The following is a 21599-nucleotide window of genomic DNA, read 5'->3' as shown; positions in this document are numbered from 1 at the left end:
CATTAGTGCCACCATTTTTATAATCCATCCCTACACGTTGCCTGACCATGCAAACAACCAAAGGGTGAAATTGAATTTCTCCTTATAAATGACTCTTGGCAAACTCTTAGCTTACTCAAAGGGACATGTAAGCGTTGGGTGCCCATCATAACAGGACTTTCTTGGACTGCCAGCTCCCAATGATAGAGACCTTTTATATTTATTATTAAAGCTTTGCCTTAGGCGGGTGTGGTGGCACATGCCTGTGATGCCAGCACTCAGGGAAGTGGAAGCAGGTGGATCTCTGTGTGTCTACAAAGTGAGTCCAGGATAGCCAGAGCTACACAGGGAAACCTTGGCTTGAAAAAAAAAAAAAAAAAAGCTTGGCTTTAGCTTAGGCTCGTTCTCAACTGGCCCTTAACTTAAATTAACTCCTTTATGTTAATCTGCACTCTGCCGCGGGGGCTCATCTCCTTTCCTCTGCATTCAGCTGGCGAATCTCGCCACCTCAGAGTCTTTCCCAGAGTCCAGTCTGCTGGAAGCCCTGCCCTCGCTATGGCCGTTCAGCTCTTTATTAAACCAATAAGAAGGTAAAGAAAGTATATGTTAACAAAGCATTGAGCCAGGTGGTACTTAGCAACACCAGAGTCCAGCCTGTACCGAGTCAGAATTTAATAATAGCATAGAAGCGTTGCACAGAGCACAAAAGGAGTGCCCCAACAGAGTGGGGGGGCGGGGGGAGTTCTGTACCAGCCAGGCCTGGTGGCTCGCTTTTGTAAGCCCAGCTCTTGGGGAGGTAAAGGCAGGCCAATCTCTGTGAGTTTGAGGCCAGCCTGGCTTACAGATGAGTCCAGGACAGCCAAGGTTACACAGAGAAACCCTGTCTCGAAAAACAGAAGTTCTGTATCAGGTCTGGTACTTGGTGGTGCACACCTGTAATCCTAGCACCCAGGAGGCTGAGGCAGAAGGATCTCAGTAATATCACTATGATCCGGATTTAATGTTTTCTCAGCTCCATCCCTCTGCACTAGCCTCATGAGACACACTCCTGCCCTCTTCCGGGGACAAGATGGTTGTCAGCCTGTCTAACTCCTGATCCACCCAGCCCACTAGGATGGACATGTGCCAGTCCAAAGTCAAGTCTGAGCAAAAGTCTTCCTGTGTGTCACTGATGTCCTAACCTTAGGAAAGGCAGACCCACAGAGTTTCTCTTCAGCCATTTGACCCAAGGAAAGAGCCACCACTGAGCCCTCAGTGAAGAGCATTGACCTTGGGAGAGTGAGGGCACACCATAGAGAAATTAGCACAGACACTGGAGTCTTCAACATTCATGTCCAGATGGAAGGTTTTCTCCACTACCAGAGGATGGCATCCTTGTTAGGAATACTGTAAGTGGAGTTAGTTGTGTGTGGAGAAGCTAAAATCGTAAACCCAAGAGTCACATATGAAGCCTTACCTAGCACGCTTTTTGTTGTTATAGCCAAGCAAGGCCTTACCGTGCAGCCCTGGCTGGCCTGGAACTCATGGAGATCCACCTGCCTCTGCCTCCCAAGTGAACCACCATGCTGGGCCCTAGCACCTGTGCATTAACTCTCCCGTCCCTCCTGCTCTCTCTTGAGATAGGGTGCCATTGTACATCCCCAGCTAGCCCAGAATTCACTTCATAGCCCAAGCTGGCCTCAAATTTGAGATCACCCTGCCCCAGCTTCCCAAGCACAGAGATGTCTACAGGCCCACACTTGGTTAACTCTATAGATTCTTAGTAAGACGATCATCCTTTGAGCCATAGCTCTCTTTCTTCTGCTTCTTCTTCCTCCTCTGAGTCTCTCTCTAGGGTGATCTGGGGCTCGTTGCGTAGCCCTGCCTGGCCCCAGACTTGTCATCCTGGCCTCTACTCCCATGTGCCAGTTACTGTAGGATGTCGCCACATCAACTTGCTTTATTTTCTTTTCTTTTGGATTTTCAAGGCAGGGCTTCTCTGTGTAGCCCTGTCTGTCCTGGAACTCACTCTGTAGACCAGGCTGGCCTTGAACTCAGAGATCTCTCTGCCTCTGCCCCCTGAGTGCTGGGATTAAAGGCATTCACCATGGGCCTTCTGTATTGATTTTCTTATGGCTTTTATTAATAACCATCATACATGTGTTTATCATCTAAAAGCCTGTTCCAAAAGAGATGAAAGGAGCTGCTGAGGTGGAAAGGATTACAAACTATATCAGTTCTGTCCAAAAATTAAGTCTCGGAGTAGGGTCAGCTACCGCTTCCATTAGAATTGCTATGAGACCAAGTTCGCTCAGGCCTTGTTTGCAATGTGCGACTCCAGGAGTCTCTTCCCCGTCGGGCCAGTGACCCTGTAGCTCAGGTACATGCAGCATGCAGTGTGGATAACTGCTCTGGCTTAGGAATAAAGACAGAACCGACTTCCACAGGGAAGTGATGTGCTGAGCTGTAGCAACAAATCTTGCACAGACACCGTCAGCAGGGACCGCCTGATCTCTCGCCTGCAGGACCTTCAGCAGCAGGTTTGTGTGGCCCAGAAGCTTCTCAGAACCAGCAAACCAGGTGAGACTGGCTCCCTCGCCTTAAGCCTCCTGCGCCTTCCCTTTGTTTATTCTGGCATCACCCTGCCCTCGAGAATAGTCTTCAGTAAATGACTGAGGACTTGAATTTAATTATCCCAGCACCAGCCACACGATGGCTGTCTAGGCCAGTGAGAGCAAACCCTGACCAGCTCATACTCTTGTGTCCCTTGAGAATAGACAGGATGCTTTAAGCTGTATCTAATTGCACCAGATAGTTCTAGTTCCTCGAGCACCAAAAAGGCTTTCCCACCTCCACGGGCTTCGTGCAGCTCCAGAAGTTCAGTGTCATTATCTTAACTCCCAGCTGAATGGCCTAACCTCTTTGAAGAGTGCTGTGCCCTCAGCAGCAGCAGCAGCAGCAGCAGCAGCAGCAAATCCTGCATGGCTCACAGGCAGAGCTTGGTAGCTAGCCCAAGCACTGGCAGAGGGAGAGGACTCCTCTCTTCTCAAAGGGATTTGTGAGGCTTGCTATTAGACCCTGGCATGGTAGAGATGTGTTTCACTCATTTTAGCCTAGATTCTGAAGTTGACCTTTAGCCTAGAGTCAAGAGAAGTAATGATTGCAGGTGGGCAGTGGAGTTGGTTGTCCTGGAAAATGGATGTTCAGAGCCCCGGGGTAAATGTGGGGAGGTCTCATCTAGCACTGTAGAAAGAGAAAAACATAAGCAGACCAGCGGCTTTCCTGGAATGCTGGGCTGTCGACTCAGGGAGAGAAAGGGGCATTTTCACATTGGCCCAGCTGATAGCAACCCTGCGACCTGGGCTCTCATGTCCAGAACTAGGTTTATGTCTGTTGTGAAGCATTTTTCCTTTGAATCAATAGAGCAAGCCATTCAACAGTTGTTGGGATGCCGAGAGGCAGCTGAGAGCTTCTTGTCAGCAGAGCACACCGTGCTGGGGAAAATTGAAGACAGCCTGGCCCAGGCCTATGCTACCTTAGGTATGGCCCGAATTCTTCCCTGCCTTGGCTCAGTCATGGTCCTTGTCTACTCTGTGTGGTTCTCTTCGGCTCTTTACATGATCGCTGTCCTCCCTTCCATTCTGCTTGCCTCACCCTGAAATCCGTGGGCTGATGGTGTTTGGGGTTTGTTTTGTTTTGTTTTCTAGAATGAAACCTTTCTCTTCCCACAGGAGACTGGCAGAAGTCTGCGGCACATGCACAGAAGAGTCTGCGGGTGGCTGAAGCCCGCCATGGGCCGTCTAGTGTGGAAATCGGCCACGAGCTCTTCAAACTGGCCCAAATCCTGTTCAATGGGTAGGTCTTTCCTTTTCCCAGCGTTCAGCCAGGGCACACACTGCTCTGCGTTTTACTGCACTTCCGTGTGTGACTTCATTGCTGAGTGCACTGTAAGCATGTTGAAACTCTTCTACTTCCTCCTTGCCCTGTGTTTCACTGAGACTGAGGCCTTGCATTTCCTCCTGAGAGATGTGGCAAAAACTCTTGGGTCTGAATTGAGTCTCCCAGGGAAGACTTCCAGGCAGCCTCACCCTCCCTCTAGCATTCCTCTCCACTTAATCACACCTCTCTTGACTCGCTCATTCCCAGTGTTCAGCTCCAGGGCTCTGCCGTTTCCCTACTTTGCGTCCTATTCCTTTTAAAGCAGTTGTTTTCAACCAGAGGTAATTTTGCCTTCAGATGGCATTTGACAATGTCTGGAGACAGTTTTGGTGGTCGTGGCTTGAAGGCAGAGTCCTGCCAGCATCAAGTGGGTAAGAGCTAAACTCACAGTGCACAGGACATCCTCCACAGTGGGATGTGACCCGAGTTACCTATATCGAGATTGAGAGCCCCTGCCTTAGAAAAGGAAGCTGAGGAAATGGCCCGCTTGGCCTTGCACTTGGTGGCATGCACAAGGCCCTGGGTTCCATCCCTGGCACTGCACAAAAAAATAAACCACAGGGAAGAGCAGAGCTGATGAGTCAGTCCCTCACGCAGTTTCGCACTGAGATCACTTGAAGTGAGTCCCCAGATATAGTGCTTCTGTGTGGATACCATAGCTCCGGCCTTAATAACATCTCATGGGGTACACTGCTAAGAGAAAGTGTTTGCAGCTTAGACCTGACACCCAGACATGGGAGTCTCATGTTTGGCCAGAGAGAGGGAAGGATACAAAGCCAGTCAGGTTAAACAAGGGCACTCTCAAATGAACACCTGTGCAAAGCTTTGGTGAATGTTGATTAAGGTCTTGAAATTTGCCCGTTTTTTGTTTGTTTGTTTGTTTCAGGATTTTTTTATTCTCTCTCACACATACACTTTTCTCAAACTCTGCTTTGCAGTGTGCCCATGAAAGTTTCTTATCTACCCTCTTAGCTAGGAAGACCCTGGGGTGGGGGTAGCGTGAACTCAGACCCTGTGTGCAGAACCCCAGAGGATGCAATGAACGGGATCCTTTGTGTCCTCTGTCCAGAAAGGAGGCAGCTTTCGTTGTGACTGACTGACCCTGTCTTGGTTCAGGTTGGCAGTGCCTGAAGCGCTGAATGCCATATGGAAGGCAGAGAAGATCCTGTTGGTGCACTGTGGCCCTGAGAGTGATGAGGTCCAGGAGCTCCGCCAGATGAAGTCCTGCTTATTGGACTTGTCGTTCATCCCTGTGGGGCCCTTGGTGTAGAGTGTACATTCTTGCCCTCAGGAAAGGAGCTCCGGTGGATGGGTGAAAGAGGCTATATGGGTTTGGAGCTGTCATCAGAAAGGGTAGGACCAACCTAACTGCCCCAAGCCTCGAGTCTGGTGCACGGAGCACTTGGAAAGCAGTGGCTGAGAGACATTCGCCTGTCCTGCTGACTGCTGCTTGCAGGAGTTAACTGCCCTCTAACAGAAACCCTGTCCCCAGAAAAGACTTACAGCCAGTGTCTGGAGAGGCCGACCTGCATGCTGCTAAGGGTCGCAGCTCATCGGCAGGCAGCTGAGACTAGCCTCAGGTTTGGCTCAATTTCATTTCACTAACCGATGAGTCTGTTTCCCTACGACATTCCCGGTTCCCGGTAGCAGCGAAGCACTGGGTGCCACTCAGTGGAAACTCAACGCGTAGTGTGTATGTAACTGAAAAATAGTAGACAGCCAGAAATCAGCATGCCTCCTCCCCCCAGGAGACACGCAGTTCCACTGACAATATCCTGCTTCCTTCAATCCTTCATTAAAACTGGTGGCGTAGGGCTGGAGAGAGGGCTCAGCAGTTAAGAGCACTGACTGCTCTTCCAAAAGGTCCTGAGTTCAATTTCCCAGCAACCACATGGTGGCTCACAACCATCTGCAATGCAATCTGATTCCCTCTTCTGGTGTGCATGAAAAACAGAGTGTTCATGTACATAAAATAAATAAATAAATCTTTATTTAAAGAAAAAAAAAATGGTGGTGTATGATTTGTGAATGGAGAAATAAATATGGGACTACCTTGCTTTTGAGCAGTTTCTTCCTAGGATAGCAACTCTGTATTTGTTTCCTACCTCTTTTCTAATTCTTTTTTTTTTTTTTTAAGGTTTATTTATTATGTATACAATGTTCTGTCTGCAGGCCAAAAGAGAACACCAGATCTCTTTACAGATGGTTATGCGCCACCATGTGGTTGCTGGGAATTGAACTCAGGACCATTGGAAGAACAACCAGTGCTCCTAACCTCTGAGCCATCTCTCCAGCCCAAAGAATGGCATGATAAGTCCTGGGGAATTTGTAGCTAAAGGTTTTTTGCTTTTTTTTTTTAAGATTTCATTATTATTTATACAGTATCCTGTACTGCACACCAGCAGAGGGCACCAGATCTCATTGTAGATGGTTGTGAACCACCATGTGGGTGCCAGGAATTGAACTCGGGACCTTTGGAAGAACAGTCTGTGCTCTTAATCTCCGAGCCAACTCTGTATCCAGTCTTCTAATTCTGTTTGCTGGCTTTCACAGAATCTTCTTGGCAGACTCAGTGTCCAGGCACTCACGAAAGCCAAGCTTGTGGGAATGACTTAGAGCACGCACGCACGCACGCATTCACGCACGCCTCCTTCCTGAGCTAGTTGGTAGCAAACCTGAGAGTGGACTACTCAGGTTGTGTCATCTGACGACAGAACCTCACTCCGTAAGCCAGTCTAACCTCCAACATCCCCTCCTCTCACCTCAACTTTCCGTGTCCTAGGTTTACAGGCAGAGGCCACGCTGCCCAGCTCGGGACTGCTTGTTACAGCCATGTCTGCAGGCTCAGACATGAAGTACAGACCACGTGAGTACATAGACTGGCACTAAGAGCTGCAGAACGCTCCACCAGGAGCTGTGGCTGTAGCTCACTGGGGGAATATGAGGCTCGGCTACGTCTCCAGATGCCCCCTGGGTGTTAAGGCTGTAGGCATTGCTGCTATGGCTTCAGACAGACAGAAGGGAAGGGCAGCTGCCCTTTTCCTCGGGGCGTGGAGTGGCAGTCCAGACCGCCAGGACCAGAGAGCCACGGGACTTTAACCATCCGCGTTGCACTACGCTGGTGATTAGTTGGTTCGGCTGAGTTAGTGGGAAAGAACTCCAGGTCCCTACACGCTGCTGTTGAGAACTTGCCCACCCCTCCCTTGCCATGCCAAGAAGTGGCTGTTGGTTGCCATGGCATTGCAATCAGGAAAGAAATAGCCAGGAAGATGCCTGGCAGCAGTTTTTCAGGAAGCTGGGTGTTAGAAGATAGCATTCAAACGTTTGTGGAGGGGAAAGTGGGCGGAATTTGATTCTCCTGCTGTCTGTTACCCTGATGAGGGGGTGACCTGTGTAGTTACTCCATGCTCTCTGCCCTGTCACCCTCTCTAGAACAGGTACTCTTCCTCCAAGGATATGGTCAGAGTTTTAGTCGCAGACTGTATTTTATGCATGAAGGCTATTTTTTAATGCTTTATAAGATGGTCCAGTAGTTAAGAGCATGTGTGGCTCTTCTGGAAGTCCTGGGTTTGATTCCCAGCACCCACATCACACCTAACAACCAGCCATCTGTAATTTTGTTTCCTGGTGTCTGGTGCCCTCTTCTGGCCTCTGTGGACACTGCATGCACATGGTGCGCAAACAAAACACCCACACATAAAGCAAAATGGAAAAAATAAATCTTGCCATGTCTCATGTGACCTTAGCTTGAGAATGCCTGTGCTTCTATTAAAATCTAGCGTGTGCTTGCCATAGTAGCAACACACTTATAATCTCAGCACCCAAGGTTAAAACAAGATGGTCAAGAGTTAGAGGCCAGTCTGGGCTACAAAAGACCTTGTCTCAAACATGAAAGGGCTGAAGAGAAGAGGTGTCTCAGCAGTGAAGAGCACGTACTGCCTTTCCAGTTGCCAGCACCCACACTGAGTGACTCAACCAGCTGTAACTCCAGGTCCATGAGATCCAACCCTCTGGCCTACACGAGCACCCACACTCAATTGTTCACACACACACACACACACACACACTTAAAAATAAATATCTTAAAGTAAATAAGAAGAAGGATAAGATGACACTACGCGTTTAAGTTTGTAAGGTAGTGCACACTTTTAATCCCAGCATTGAGGAGGCAGGGCCAGGCAGCTGCCTGTGAGTCTCAAGCTACCCTAATCTACGTAATGAGTGCCAGGCCAGCCAGGGCTGTATAGTGATACCCTGGAGGGAGAGAGAAGGAGGCTGGCTCAGCAGTTAAGCATACACTGTTCTTGCAGGGAATCCCAGCTCAATTCCTAGCCTCAGTGGCAAGCAGCTCAAAGTCACCTGTAATTCCAGCTCCAAGGGATCTGATGCCTCTGACCTTGACGAGCACTTACACTCATGTGCACATATCCACACTCATACATATGTGACTGAAAATAAACATAAACCCCTTTTAAAAATTCAAACCACGCCAGGCATAGTGGCACATGGCTATAGCCCTAGACTTAGGAAGCAGAGGCTGGAGCATCACGAGTTCAGTGTCATTCTGAGCTACATGAGACCCTTTCTCAAATACAGGGGCTGAGGCCAAGCATGGTGGGGTACGCCTTTAACCCTAGAACTCAGGAGGCAAAGGCAGGTGGATCTCTGATTTGAGGCTAGACCTGTCTACATAGTGAGTTCCCAGGCTAGCCAGGGATACAGAGTGAGGCCCTTTCTCAAAATGTAAATAGGCCCAATTGGTAAAGTTTAGCTTGCCCTCCAAGCACACGCACCTAAGGTCAACCCCAGAAACCATGTAAAAAGAAGCAAGGAGGCACGTGCTTGTGCGCTGACGTTGGCACGTGGAGGCAGATGGATCCCTGGGGCTCACTGGCCAAGCTACCTTTGTCTACTGTGTTCCAGGCCCGTGAGAGACTGGAAAAAACGGTAGGCAAAGGTAAAAAGGTGGCTCTGTGGGAAAAGACACTTGCCATACAAGCCTGGCAACCCAGCTTCAATCCGGATACCACATAAGGGTAGAAGGAGAGAAGCCAGGCACAATGGCGTGCCTGTAATCCCGGCACTCAGGGAGACAGAGGCAGGCGGATCCCTGTGAGTTTGAGGCCAGCCTGTACTACAGAGTGAGTCTAGTTCAGTCAAGGCTACACAGAATCCCTGTCTCCAGAAACAGAAAAAGGGGAGGAGGGGGCTGGAAGGAGAGAACCAAGTTCACAGGACTGTGCCTGATCTCTGACTCCACATGCATGATGGGTACTCACATTTGTAGGCGTGCATATGCGTGCAAATAATTTCAGTTTTTTATGTGTATGAGTGCTTTGCCTATATCTTTCTGCGCACCACATGTGCAATGCCTTAGAGGCCAGAAGAGGGTGTCAGAGTCCCCAGAACTGGAGTTATACAGGCTTGTGAGCCACGACATGGGTGCTAGGAACCAAACCCTGGGTCCTCTGCAAGAGGTTCTTAATCACTGAGTCATCTCTCCAGCCCCTCAAGAAGACAGATTTCTTTAACTTTTAAAGGCAGACAGCTCATGAAAATTGACACCTAAGATTGCCCTCTGGCCACTACATGACCCCATGCACAAACAGAGCTTCGTAAACACACGTAAGTAAATCAGGAAACCAAGTCTGGCTGTTTAGGAACATATGTATGGTTTAGATCATGTCTCCCAAGGCAAAGCTCGGTCCCAGTGTGGCGCTGCTGGGAGAGAGCGGAACTGTCAAGGGATTGGGCCTAGTGGGAGGTGGGCATGGGTGGAGAGGCATGCCAAGCAAGGGGAATCTCTGGGCTCCGCTTTTCTCTTTGTTTCTCGGTCATAAGACAAGTCACAAGGCTGTGCTACCACCACATGCTTAAGAGCAAGGGGGCAGTCACAGCTGGGGCTCCTAAAACAGCAGCTGATTTCCCCAGGTATGTGTTGTAGTAGGAGAAAGCTGAGGAACTGGACAGCAAACTTCAGTAACTGTGTGGGGGTGCCCTCCTGGGGCAGTCCATTAGTCCTAATTCCCCAGCACTCTGAGAGCAGGAATGGTGGCTTTTACAGAGCGTAAGCAGAGCCAGTTACAAGTATGCAAATTCATAAGGACCAATTTCTCTCCGTAGTATAAACATCGTGAACAGGAGAAGGAAGAAAGAAGCAAAAGTTAAGGAAAAGCTCTTTTATTGCAAAGGATACATTGAAGCTGTAGGGCAGCCTTCCTGGAATGTGTGACCAGCCATCCCTCTAGGGTTTTCTTATAGAGCACTGAAACATTAAGTGCCTCTGGGATCCAGGATTTTGCCTATGAAGAGAAGGGCCCCTGTGTCCGTGTCCCTCAGGACAAAGATGAAAGGTCGGTTAAGGTGATAGTCTAGTGGGAAGGTGAGCCGGACGGGCTGGAGGCCTGGGTTGGGGCTGGTTCCTGCCCCCTCCTCGTTCCACTCCAAAGCAGCCCTGTGTTCCACATGGGTGAGCTTCACAGGTTTGCCTGTGATCTTGCTGAAGTCAGGCGACTCAAACAAGGACTGTAGCTCTGCAGAGAATGAGAGAGATTCCATTAACACCACTCACACACCACTGGTTTGTGTAAACTGATGAGAGAGAGAGGCGCTAGGAGTGGTATGAGGCACTGCGGCCCACTACAGGCTCAGTGGCCTCCTGGAGCTACCCGAGAGCATAGAGCCAGCAAGGCTGAACTCAGACCTGGCCTGGGAAGCAGTGTTCTGTGCTCTTACAGGATATGAGCTTATGGGACCAAGGACTGAGTCTGATGGGAAGGCAGTTCTGTGTGTTCTCTTCTCCCATGATAGTGAAGCAAGTCCCCCAAGCCAGCCTACAAAGCCATGAGACTCAGTTCTGTCAGCAAGGTGGAAGGCTCAGAGACTCGGCCCCAAGAGCAGAGAGGTGGTCGTGCAAACGTACTCATGTCCTGCAGAGACTTGGTGACTTCGCCTTCGTAGCTCAGCTTCAGCTTGGGGACAGTCAGGACAGCTTGGATAGTCTTCAGTTCTCGGTCAATGTCATGAATGAACTCAGAGGTGAGGCTCTCCTCAATCATGGTCAAGTTCTGGGTCACCGTCAGGGGCAGGAAGAAGATGACGCTCACGCTTCCTGTCAGGGCCAGCTGGGCAATCTAAGGCAGCAAAGAAGTATGCGGGTTAGTCCTGAGCCAAAACCCCCCCACACCAACGGCTGCCTTCCCCTCCCTGGGGCGGGCCCCAGCCTTGTGCTCCCCTGGCCTCAGCCTGTGCAGTGCTTGTCCTTCCGTGAGTAGGCAGTTTTCTTCTCAGCCTAATACCCAGGGAAGTCTGATGAACAAATTTTTTGTTTGTAGTTTGTCTTATGGTTTCTATGGCTGTGCTAAAACATGACCAAAAGCAAGTTGGCAAGGAAAGGGTTTGCTTTTGTCCTTCAGGCCTCAGGTCACACTCTTATCACTAAGGGAGCTCAGGGTAGGAGCCATAGAGGAGCGCTGCTTTCCGACTTGCTCCCCAGGGCTTGTGACCCTGCTTTTCTGTACCGTCCAGAACCACTTGCCTAGGCGTGGCCCCACCCAGCGTGGGCTGGGCTCTCCCACATTCATCACTAATCAAGAAAACTCCCACAGGTTGGCCCAGAGGCCAGGCTGGTGGCAGCATTTTGTCAACTGAAGTTCACACTTCTAAATGACTCTAGCTTGTGACAAGTTGAGCACACTAACTAGGACCTGTTCTCAGCAGCTGGGATGGCATATCCTCCCAGAGCCTGCCTGCCTGCCTGCCAGCATTTACTGACCAATTGCTTTGGGCAGAGCATTGAGCCAGAAATGAAAAGTAAAATGGAAACTTTGAGCAGAGGTTCCTAACGTCCATGGAACACAATGTCAGGGCATCCCAGGGCCTCCATACAGTCATACATAGAAATGTCCTTTCTCCAGAGTGGTTCAGGTTTTGGGTTTGTTTGTTTGTTTGTTTGTTTGCCCTGGAACTTTCTGTGTAGACCAGGCTGGCCTCAGACTCATAGAGATCCACCTGCCTCTGCCTCTCAAGTACCTGGATTAAAGGTGTGCCCTACCACATTCCAATCTTTCAGGCGCTTGATCAGATTTCCAAAGAAGCCATAGCCTAGAAAGGGTTAATAAGTACTGCTTTAGAACTGAAAGAAATCAGGTACACTGAGAGCCCTAGAATGTCAGCGTGTGGCATTTGTGACAAGTTGTCAAAATTTGGCTCTTAATTCTAAAGAGAAAAGCTGTCAAGAAAAGGCGTGGGCTGGTGCTCTCAGTTGGTAGAGCACCTGCCTAACGTGAATGAAGCTATGGGTTTGATCCAGGGCTCCTGGGGTGGGGACACATGCCTGCAGCACCAGCATTTGGGAGGTAGAGTCAGGAAGATAGGCGCTCAACAGCGTCCTTGGCTAGGTAAGTCTGAGGCCCACCTGGGTCACATGAAGCTGTCTCGGAAGGAAAGAAGGGAAGAAATGAGCGAATAAATAAACATCTGAGTGCTGAGCCTTCTTCTTTCTTGCTCTGGTTTTGGCAGCACTGAGGATTAAGCCCAGGGTCTTGTTTGCACCAGGCCAGCGCTCGCTCTACCACTGAAGTGGCCCCTGCTGAGTGCCTGGTCTGTCTGTTTTATTTTATGTGTAAGAGTGGTGGCCTGTGTGTCTGTCTGTGTACCACAGTCATGCCTGGTGTCTGCAGAGACCAGAAGAGGTTGTTGGATCCCCTGGAACTGGAATTACAGATGGTTGTGAGCTGTGGGTGCTGGGAATCGAACCTGGGTCCTCTGAAAGAGCAGTCAGTACTCTTAACCCCCGAGCCATAATTCTAGCCCATTCTTGTGTTTTGAGATGGTCTCAACATACAACCCAGACTCGGCTCCTGATCACCCTACCTTGGCCTCCTGACTGTTGGGGTCCCAGGTGTGTGTCACCATCCCAGACCTTGAAAACCTATTGTCATGACCTTGGTCCTTCCAACAAACCCTAGGAGCATAAGTTCTGATACCTACTTCTCACTCTGCTTCAAGAAAGGAAAGGCCCAGAAACATACTAACTTGCCCAAAGACACACAGCAAGATTCAGATGGCCTGCAGATCCTGGTGGCCTCTGCCCCTCTGACCTCCCCACACCCATCCCTACAAGACCTTGCAGTTGAGATCCGAGTCCAAGCCATATCGTAGGATGGCCTTAGGGTCTGACATCATGGGGACTGTCACAGTCCTGTCCTCATCCAAGTGAAAATTCTGGAGGGCCGTCTTCCTCGAGTCAAACTTTGTTACCCACTGTCCTGGAAGGGAACAGATAGAACGTCCTGAGCTGCTGTCACCAGAAAGGACACAGGACCATGCTGTGTCTTCACTGGCCAAAAGAACCTGAGCTGTCAGCAACATGAACACAGGAGCTCCTGGGTCCTAGCATGTGGGGTAGACCACAGGATCTATGGACCGTGGGGCTATGGACTATCTTCTCCAAGGAAACTCGGATGGAGATAAGTGGGTGTTCTCACTTTGACTGGATCACCAGGCTCCTTCCATTTAAGGTGGCCTTTAATATGCTGGTTTGTGCCTGCTCCCCCATGCCCGGTGTGCTGGGAGTAGGAAGCTCCAGGCCTTTCCTGTAGGTTAAGCATCCACTCTTGCCGCTACTCTGTAAAATGGTCGCAAAGCATTTTCAGAAAAAAACTGGTCAAATCATTCCTGCCGTAAGCCCTTTTATGAACAAGGTAGATCTGTGAAGCCTGTGGGAGGGTCCCCTGACAAGCTACCACTGCCTAGGAGAATGTTGATAGGTAATTGACAGCAGTCCCTGAGCATGGCTCTGGTTCCTGGAACACAGGGCTGCTGTGTCTGTGAAGATGTGTAATCCTCATAGCAAAGATGAGACGGGCTCAGGAGAAACTTGCCCAGGGCTCTGCCACTCACAAGACAGAGCCAGGATTAAACCTGGTCTGATTCAAAAGCCGGAGCTGTGTCCAGCCCTGCTCGGCCATTTCATTGCAGACACGCGGCAAGCACATGTGGTTTTCAGCTCCTCTGGTCTTGCACCTGCTCTCATGTTCACCTCCATCACCACACACACCTACGATCCTCCCTCGGCTGAAGACAAGTGGGGAGACCCTCACCTCTGAAGTAAGCCACACCGAGCAGGAGGATACTGATGGCGCTGGGCATTTCTCTTGTGGACCGAGCAATTTTTCCTTTCATCTGGGCCTGCACCCAGTTGTTAATCTCCTGAAGATCTATTCGAGGGTTGCCAGTGAGGATCCTGGGCCTGGTCCCGTAGGACTTCTCCAGAGGAGCAACAAAGCTGGATTTTACTCGAAGTTCTGGAGAGGAAGCAGATCAAAGACCCATGAATGCGAGCTGAACCAGCACCCTTGCTTTGAAAACGTGCCAGACCCCAGCCTCCTGCCAGCACCTTCCCCTGACTTCCTGGGGCATCTGCTGGCTTCCCCAAACACTGGACAGGAAACAGTGGCTTCCACCCTTGCTGCCCTTCACGTTCCTGCCCTCCCCAGACCCTCCTGCTGTCTCCACATCCCGCTTCTTCTCTCTGATCCTCTGTGGTCTGACAGGCCCTTTCCTGCCCGCCAGTGCCAGGCCTGGCCTGAGCACACACAGTCTATTTAGACAGAGCCCCCAGTAGGGAGCACACAGGCAACCCAAGCCAGAAAAGCAGCTGAGCACCAGGCATAATGGTGCACGCCTGCACTTGGGGAGCAGAGGCAGCAGGATGAGTCGGGGGGCCAGCCTGGACCGCAGAGACTGTGAGGATTGGGTGGGGGTGTACTAACTCCTCTCAAACACAATTCTGGAAGCACTCTTGAGGTTCTTCCCAGGAGCAGTAACCGAGGCAAGGAGTTCCTTGTAGGTACTGTGGAGGTCAGGGTTACTGATCAGGTCGTAGTAGAGGGCCCGGTGGATGATGGATTCTGTTCGCCGTTCAGCTCCTGCCAGGGAGAAAAGGATGGCAGTCTTCGTAACTGCCTGGGGCCACGTCAGGGCAGGGATGTTCTACACCGCGCATTTTGCCTTCTGAGGCCTGAGCAGACCAGGATTGCCGACATTCTAGATGGACAAAGCTTCAGGGTACCGAAAGAAATAATGACTGCATTGCTAGGAAAATCTCTAAAATGTGCCAAGTCCATCAGACCTACAAAGAGAGAAGGGTGGGATGTGGGCCCGGAAGTTCCCCATCGTTACCTACACCTCTCTGAGGAGGAGCCCTGGCCTGCTCCTGGCAGCTGTGCCCCTAGAACCTGGTGAATGACCAACACACAATAGGAGTCCACTTCAGGAACCAAGGATTGGTTGTCGCTTATCATGAAGTGGCAGGAACTGTGTGCGTAGCCCCCCCCCCTTCCGGCTCCCCGGCAGCAGAAGCATGGAGACTCAGGGCGGGGGAAATTCAGCTCCACCTGCACCTTCTTCGGTTGACACTCACCCAGAGAAAGGGCAGAGAGGGCAGTGGCCACGCTGAGTGGAGACAGCAAGACATTGGCCGTTGGACTGGCGCTAGATCTCAGGCGGTAGAGGTCATAGCCGAAGTTGGAAACGGCTGCTGCCAGCTTGTTCACAGGTACCTTGAAGAAGGGGTCCTCCTCCTCCACTGGCTCCCCTGTGGGAGCTGGGGAGCCCTGGGTTAGAACACAAGGACCAGTAGGAGGAGACACAGTGAATGGCCCCGCCTCCTGGTTGGGCTTGTCTGCTGGTCCCTGGGGCCGGTAGCATGGGACCGTACAGAACCTCTGTGCTGGGTCGGGGGGGGGGGGGGGGGCAACACAAAAGAGCTTGCCAGGCTTGAACTGTGACCTAAGAGCGGGAAGCCTGGCCTACTTTAAAATGGAATGGAAGGGCTGGGAGGGCTGGGGAGAGAGCTCAGTTGCAAGCATGAGGACCTGGATTCAATCCTCGGAAGCCACGGAAAAAGAGCTGGGCACGGTGATACATGCTTGTGATCCCAGCACTGGGGAGGCAGAAATGGACAGGTCCTAAGGCTCACTGGCTGGTCAGCCTGGACTAGCGTGTCCCAGGCCAGTGAGGGGTCCAAGGTGGACAGCACCTGAGGATGACTCTGGGTTGACTTCCGGCCTAGAAACACACTGTCTCTCTGTGTCTCTCTGCCTCTCTGGAGGGGACCTCCTCACCACCAAAAAAAGCTGTCCTCAGACCACACTACCCTCCTCTTCTCAGCCCCTGACTGTTCCTAGTCTGCCTGGGTTCTGCTGCGACTCCCTCCCTGTCTTCCCTGACAAGCCATCTCCTCTGACTGTACCTGAAGAAGTTTGTAGTTTTCTGACGTTTTCAGTGTCAACCACTTCCTTATCAGCTAGCTGCTCCTGGGAAGGGCTTTCTGCTACTTTCTGCTACTTTTTGTTTTTGTTTCCAGAGTTGTGGAGCAAAGCTGAGGTCTTCGATATGTCAGGCAAGTGCTTTGTCACCCAGCTACATCTCCAGTTCCTGTTGCGTTTGATTTGTTCTGCTTTGTTGAGACAGGGTCTCATTATATTGTAATTGTATTGTTTGCCTGATGTAATCTCCGAAGCTAGATTAATAGTAGCCTAATTAGTAGCTGGATTAGTAGTCTCTGTCTACTAATCTAGGCCTAGACGGTTCTGGCCTCTATACAATCTTATCTAGGCCTAGAATGTTTTCACCCTCAGACTTACTGCTGAATAAGCTCACCCTTTCCTGTTCTTCCTAAACTCTTGTTGGCCAGTTCAACTCAGCTCCCTGACTCAAACTCCTCTCCCAGATGACTGATTCAGTCTGGATTCTCTCAGTCTTTCACTGAATTGCTCTGCTTGGACTCAAACTAACTCCAACAATCTGTTCTAATCTTCTGGCTCCTTTTTTTTTTTTTTTAAGATTTATTTATTTATACACGTGAGCACTCTATTTGCATGTGTGCCTTCATGGCAGAAGAGGGCATCAGATCCCACTATAAGCGGTTGTGAGCCACTGTGGTTGCTGGGAATTGAACTTAGGACCTCTGGAAGAGTAGACAGTGCTCTTAACCACTGAGCCATCTCTCCAGCCCTTCTGGCTCCTTCTTATTCCCTGTCTCATTCTGTCTTCACCTGTGTCTAGCTTGTTCTCTCTCTGAAACTGGTCTCTGTACAACTGTCCAGTAAAATGGCCTCCTCCCCCTCTTCCTCTGCGCTGCTCTCTTTTAAGTCACCTCTCTGTGAAACTCCCAGGTAAAAACTGCCTCTAAATCCCACAAACTGACCTGCCGCAAACTCAGCTCCACTGCACTGCCTCTCAACTCACTTTCAACAGAACTTACTAGAACTCGGAGATTTGCATGCCTCTGTTTCCTGAGTGCTGGGGCTAAAGGCGTGTGCCACCATGCCTGGGCCTAAGCTTTTCTTTACCTGAAGCTTGCTCTATACAGGGCTGACCTTGGACTCAGAGATCTGCTTGCCTCTGTCTTCTGGGATTAAAGACATGTCTGTATTCCAGCCAGAGCAGCCATGATGCTGGATTAAAATTCCATATACTATGTGGCTCTGGCTGTCTTAGAACTCACTATGTAGACCATGCTGACCTCAAACTCACAAAAATCCACCTGCCTTTGCCTCCCAAGTGCTGGATTCTTATATTTCTATCCATACCTGCCAACCTCAGAGTAAGTGTTCAGTAGGGCTCAGTAATACAGCACTTGTTTAGCATGTGTGAGGTCCTGGGTTTCACTCCCAAGAGGGAGAGAGGCACCTAGTAGAGGAGGAATAAGTGAATGGCCACAGTGGCGAGACAGTATTGTCAAGGTCACTAAGCCCTAACCTAAACCCAGAACCCGCAAAGCCCAGGTCTGTAGCTAATATTCCCAGCGGCCTTGTCCCTGTGTGACAGGGTCCTACCCCTACTTTCTCCATATAGGGAGGCTTCTCCATAACCCCAGAAGGGCGGGGGGCAAGACTCTCCTGATGCTAGAAAAAGCAAGGCCTAGGAGAGTGAGGGCCAGAGCCTGCCCTGGACCCAGGCCTGCCTCCCTGTGCTGTCTCCTCTGCTGCCTGCCAAGGAGACGCTGGGATAGCTGCTGCCCCCACCTACCCACTCTACTGACCTCAGAGCTGCTGGGGACATTCTGGCTGCTGCCATGCCCAAGCAGGGCTCCAGTCCAGAGCAGAAGCACCAGGGCCTGCATCCTGGGGCTACAAGAGAAACAAGAGAGCAAGGCACTCCCCTCACCCACACGCCGCCCTGCCACTGCATCCCGCGCGGAGACAGGAGCCGGACAAGGCGAGCGCCCTCCAGCCTGAGCCCCAAAGCCAAGTCTTAGCTTGAGGCTTGCCATCCCACCTGCACCTCCTGCTCCACGGTGTGCTGTGCCTCCATGGTGGTTCCTGTCAGAGACCCACCTTCCAGCCCAAGCTCCAGAGCAGTAGAGGCCCTGCGGCAGGCTCTTCTGCCCTCCAGAGCGTGTTCTGTCACAAGCACACACCAAAGCTTTTCCATGGAGGCTTTTGGTAGGATTTGGAACCCTGTTTCAGGATGGGAGCAGAACCCAGGGCTTCATAGACTTTCAGAACAGTTGGTTTAGCCCTGCTATCCACCAAAAGTTCTCTGGCCAAGAGCCTGTGATAAGGATGTTTGGCCTTGTCACTTTGTCCCCACCCCACCTATTTTTTAAGATCGGATCTTGCTACATGCCCAGCTTGCAGCTTGAACTTGCAGCTGCCCTCCTCCATCCGTTTCATGAGTACCGGAATGCCAGATGTGCGCCACCATGCCTGGCTTGACTCCCTTCTTCCATTTCAAGAGCAACTCTTTACATAGTTAAGAGGGCTAGGGCTTTGTTGCCTGGGACAGAACCTTGACCCTGCGTCTTCATAGCTGTGTAAAGAATAAATCTCTCCTTGTATAATAGCACTTATTATACAATTTAAATTTTAACCCTACTGCTAGAGAATTAAATTTTAGAATCTCTCTCTTCTAATTTAAGACAGTCTTGCTACATTTAGGCTGGCCTTGAACGTGTGATCCTCCTGTCTCTGCCTCCCAAGTGCTGGGGTGACAGGTTGCACAACCACATCTGCCTAGATGCTATCTTAGCAGCACCAGGGGTCAGGAAGCTCCCAATGTGCCTTCAGCTGACGTCTCTTCAGAAAGACCTGTCTTCCCCCTCCTAGCATGAAAACTGCTCAGCTTCCCATTGCCTGGCCAGAGCCTTCTTTCCTTCATGTTAAACAACACCAATTCCCGGTGGGACCTCCCACATCCCACCACCTCCCTAAGCAACGGCCTTTCCGCCCAGATTCTGGTCTGGCACTTGGACCACAAAACAAAATTGAAATCTGGGCTGTGGATACTCAGGCACCACCCCAGTGCTCCCCTGGAGTCAGTCTGGGATAAGGGGATGTGAGGTCCGCAGAAAAGCTTGTCTTAGAGTCAGAAAAGCCCCCCCACACCCACACACACCCTGACTGTCCCCGTCTGCTCCATCATTTTCTTTCCACTTACACGTACCCTCCCCAACCAAACATACATCACTAACTTTTCTGACTTTCAAGAACAAATTTGAATCTGAAAAGTTAGGAGCTCAGTCTGGACATTGGCTAAAGTCCTTAACATTAAGTCAGATAATCTAGTAAACAGCTGCATTCCATGAAGGGCCACAAGAGAAAGACTCGCTGAGTTTACGCTGCTTCCAGCACCAGCAGAGGCAGGAGCCAGCCTGGCTCTTCTACGCCTTTGTCTCTAGCAGAGCTCCCGTGGGAATTCTAGGGACTCCGCGTTCTCCTCCAGTGGCAATGCCGCCCAGCCGCTCAGGGAGAAAACCCTTTGGAACAACAGAGAATGGGATGTATATGTAGGCCCCACCCAGCAAAGGCAGCAGCTGCTCTGCGCTGAGCCTCAAGAGGCTGTTCATCAGAGAGGTGCACAGAAGGGCGCCTCTGGTCCCCGGGTGGGAGCACCTGAGAGAGGGGAGGACACGGTCACCCTTGGCATCCTATTCCAGGAAGTGAATGAGATGCATTTGCAGATGGTACCTCCTGGAGTGCCTCCAGGATCTAAGATCATTGTTACCACACGGGTAGGCTGAGGGCTGAAGCTGAGGCAGGGAACCGGGTGGGCATGGGGAGGCACGGGTCCAATGCTGGCCCAACAGCTATAAGCAGGGACAGCTGTTAGTGGAATGTCTGAATTCTCCACCTGAAGCGACAAGAATAAAGGAAACAGAGACCCTTAAGGGCAGAGTGAGGGTCTGCAGTTGTGGCCTCCCACGACACCTTCAATGCCCTGGGTGCAGTGATTGTGGGTTGGGTAGGCGGCCATTGGCTAGCAAGGGGCATAGGAACAATTATGCCATCCTGTCCAAAGGGCAGTGTCCAAGCCAAATTCCTGGGCTACAGGTAGAGCAAGGCATGGGAGGGGGTCAAGATTCTCCTCTCTGAGCCAAGGTCAGCCTTCCCGAATCAAGAGGCACAGAAACCAGGATGTTGTGGCCTCACATCCAAGCCGGGAAGACAAATGGGAGCCAGGACATGTGTTTCAGATTAAAGCCAGCCGGGAGACAAACACGGTGCTCCTCCTCCACTGCTTCCTCCTCCTCTCAGAACCAAGCCGACTTCAAGCCACATGGCAGTGGACATGTGCACAGTGCAGGGGAGGACACAGCCCTGCCCGCTGGCTCCCGGGCCGCCTCCAGGGGCCTAGGCTGACCGGCTCACCGCCACAGCACTCACCCCTGGGGCAGGGCACTTTTCTTTTCCTTTCTGAAATCTTGGAACCGGAATCGGCCTGAGACACCCCATAGTTACAGCTCCCAAAACCCCAAAAAGACCAGCCCTGGGACCAGAGCTCCCTGGACTCCACCCATCCCCCTCTGCCTGGGGGTTGAACTGATGGGCAGCTAAGGTCCAGACAGCTGCTGACACTTGGAAAGCCTGTCTCTTTTCTTTGACTCAGACCACTCCCTGCTGCGGCTTGCCCAGGAGGTAAAGAGGCTGCAGAGGGCAGCCAGACCCCACACAGCAGCTAGGCTAGGGTGCTTGTTGTTTGCCAGAGGCCACGGCTTCATTTGTCTCCCAGCTCACTTGGTAAAAGAGAATGGTGGGAGCCGGACAGAGGACCTGGCGGGCTTCTCATCCCAGCAGGATTCGGGCAGCCAGCCGCCCTCTCTGTGGGGACATCAGCCCTGGCGGATTCTGAAAAGCAGCAAGCTGAGTGAGTGGGCTGCAGAAGACCACCTTCCCTGCTCACTGCTGGGGAAGCAGCTCCAGGGAGAGCCCTGCCTCAGGAGATAGCCCCTTTGGGGTACCGCTTGGTCTAGCTTAGCTCCCAGCTTCCCATTGCCCACCAGCACACAGTTTCCCTATTCAGAACCCCCCTCCAGCCTCTCCTTTGGTGGCAGTGGAGTATAGAGTCCTGGCCCTCCAGCCCCCAATCCCCTCTTCCCTCTCATCTGTTCACCTTGGTTCCTAAATTGCAGGGACTACTATAGCCCTACCTTCACCTCCTTGCACCCCTCTTTTCTGCTCTCTGGGGTGCCCCTGCCCCTCTAGCCACGGGGCCTCTCCCATATGTCTTCCCCAGGCTACTCCAGGGACTTCCTTACCTGTGGTCAGCTGAAGCGCCTCTCACAGTCTAGGTCCTGCTCAGCCTGCTCTCTGAGGGGCTCCAGCAAGCAGTGGAGTGAGTAGCTGTCTCCCAACCCCGAGTCCAGCAGGCTTCAGATTACAACTACTCCTTTCTTAAAGCGACCTGACTCAATT

The 21599-nt window shown here is 51.3% G+C and overlaps 2 protein-coding genes across 8 annotated transcripts in view; one reads left to right on the top strand and one right to left on the bottom strand.

Annotated features, from left to right (window-relative positions):
• Nucleotides 1–5905, top strand: part of Smyd4 (SET and MYND domain containing 4) — a 52251-nt gene extending 46346 nt beyond the window's left edge. For 4 of the 5 annotated variants that reach the window (XM_021642115.2, XM_021642114.2, XM_021642116.2 and 1 more), the window contains 4 exons: nt 2406–2538; nt 3382–3498; nt 3690–3813; nt 5014–5905. In XM_021642115.2, coding sequence (XP_021497790.2) covers nt 2406–2538; nt 3382–3498; nt 3690–3813; nt 5014–5167 — 528 coding nt within the window. In that variant the 3' untranslated portion in view covers nt 5168–5905. The remainder of the gene's footprint in view (nt 1–2405; nt 2539–3381; nt 3499–3689; nt 3814–5013) is intronic. The other variant, XM_021642118.2, reaches the window with a different exon arrangement.
• Nucleotides 5906–10061: 4156 nt separating this feature from the next.
• On the bottom strand, nt 10062–21599 carry Serpinf1 (serpin family F member 1). 3 transcript variants are annotated; one of them, XM_060387314.1, is made up of 10 exons: nt 21443–21590; nt 20922–21032; nt 19875–20037; nt 17948–18035; nt 15323–15515; nt 14673–14828; nt 14001–14204; nt 13024–13166; nt 10820–11030; nt 10062–10430 (listed from the first exon to the last, which is right to left on the bottom strand). In XM_060387314.1, exons 4-10 carry the CDS (start codon nt 18026–18028, stop codon nt 10171–10173), a joined length of 1248 nt encoding a protein of 415 aa, XP_060243297.1. In that variant the 5' UTR covers nt 18029–18035; nt 19875–20037; nt 20922–21032; nt 21443–21590; the 3' UTR covers nt 10062–10170. The 3 variants fall into 3 exon arrangements, with proteins under 3 accessions (XP_060243297.1, XP_060243296.1, XP_060243294.1); XM_060387313.1 differs by lacking the exon at nt 19875–20037; XM_060387311.1 differs by lacking the exons at nt 19875–20037; nt 20922–21032 and having other exon boundaries at nt 21443–21599.

The sequence above is a fragment of the Meriones unguiculatus genome, chromosome 7 (assembly GCF_030254825.1).
Source record: "Meriones unguiculatus strain TT.TT164.6M chromosome 7, Bangor_MerUng_6.1, whole genome shotgun sequence".
Classification (NCBI taxonomy): domain Eukaryota; kingdom Metazoa; phylum Chordata; class Mammalia; order Rodentia; family Muridae; genus Meriones; species Meriones unguiculatus.
The sequence above is the reverse complement of the archived record's forward strand: the minus strand, read 5'-3'. Positions and strand labels throughout refer to the sequence as shown.

What these genes read in the sequence shown, in the direction of transcription:
- Serpinf1 (XM_060387311.1), bottom strand. Translation starts at nt 18,028, where the DNA reads ATGCAGGCCCTGGTGCTTCTGCTCTGGACTGGAGCCCTGCTTGGGCAT. An exon ending in CCTCTCTGCCCTTTCTCTGG is followed by an intron (nt 14,829 to 15,322) that starts GTGAGTGTCAAC and finishes TCTCCCTGGCAG; the next exon opens with GAGCTGAACGGCGAACAGAA. An exon ending in CGGTGTGGCTTACTTCAGAG is followed by an intron (nt 13,167 to 14,000) that starts GTGAGGGTCTCC and finishes GTTCCCTTCCAG; the next exon opens with GACAGTGGGTAACAAAGTTT.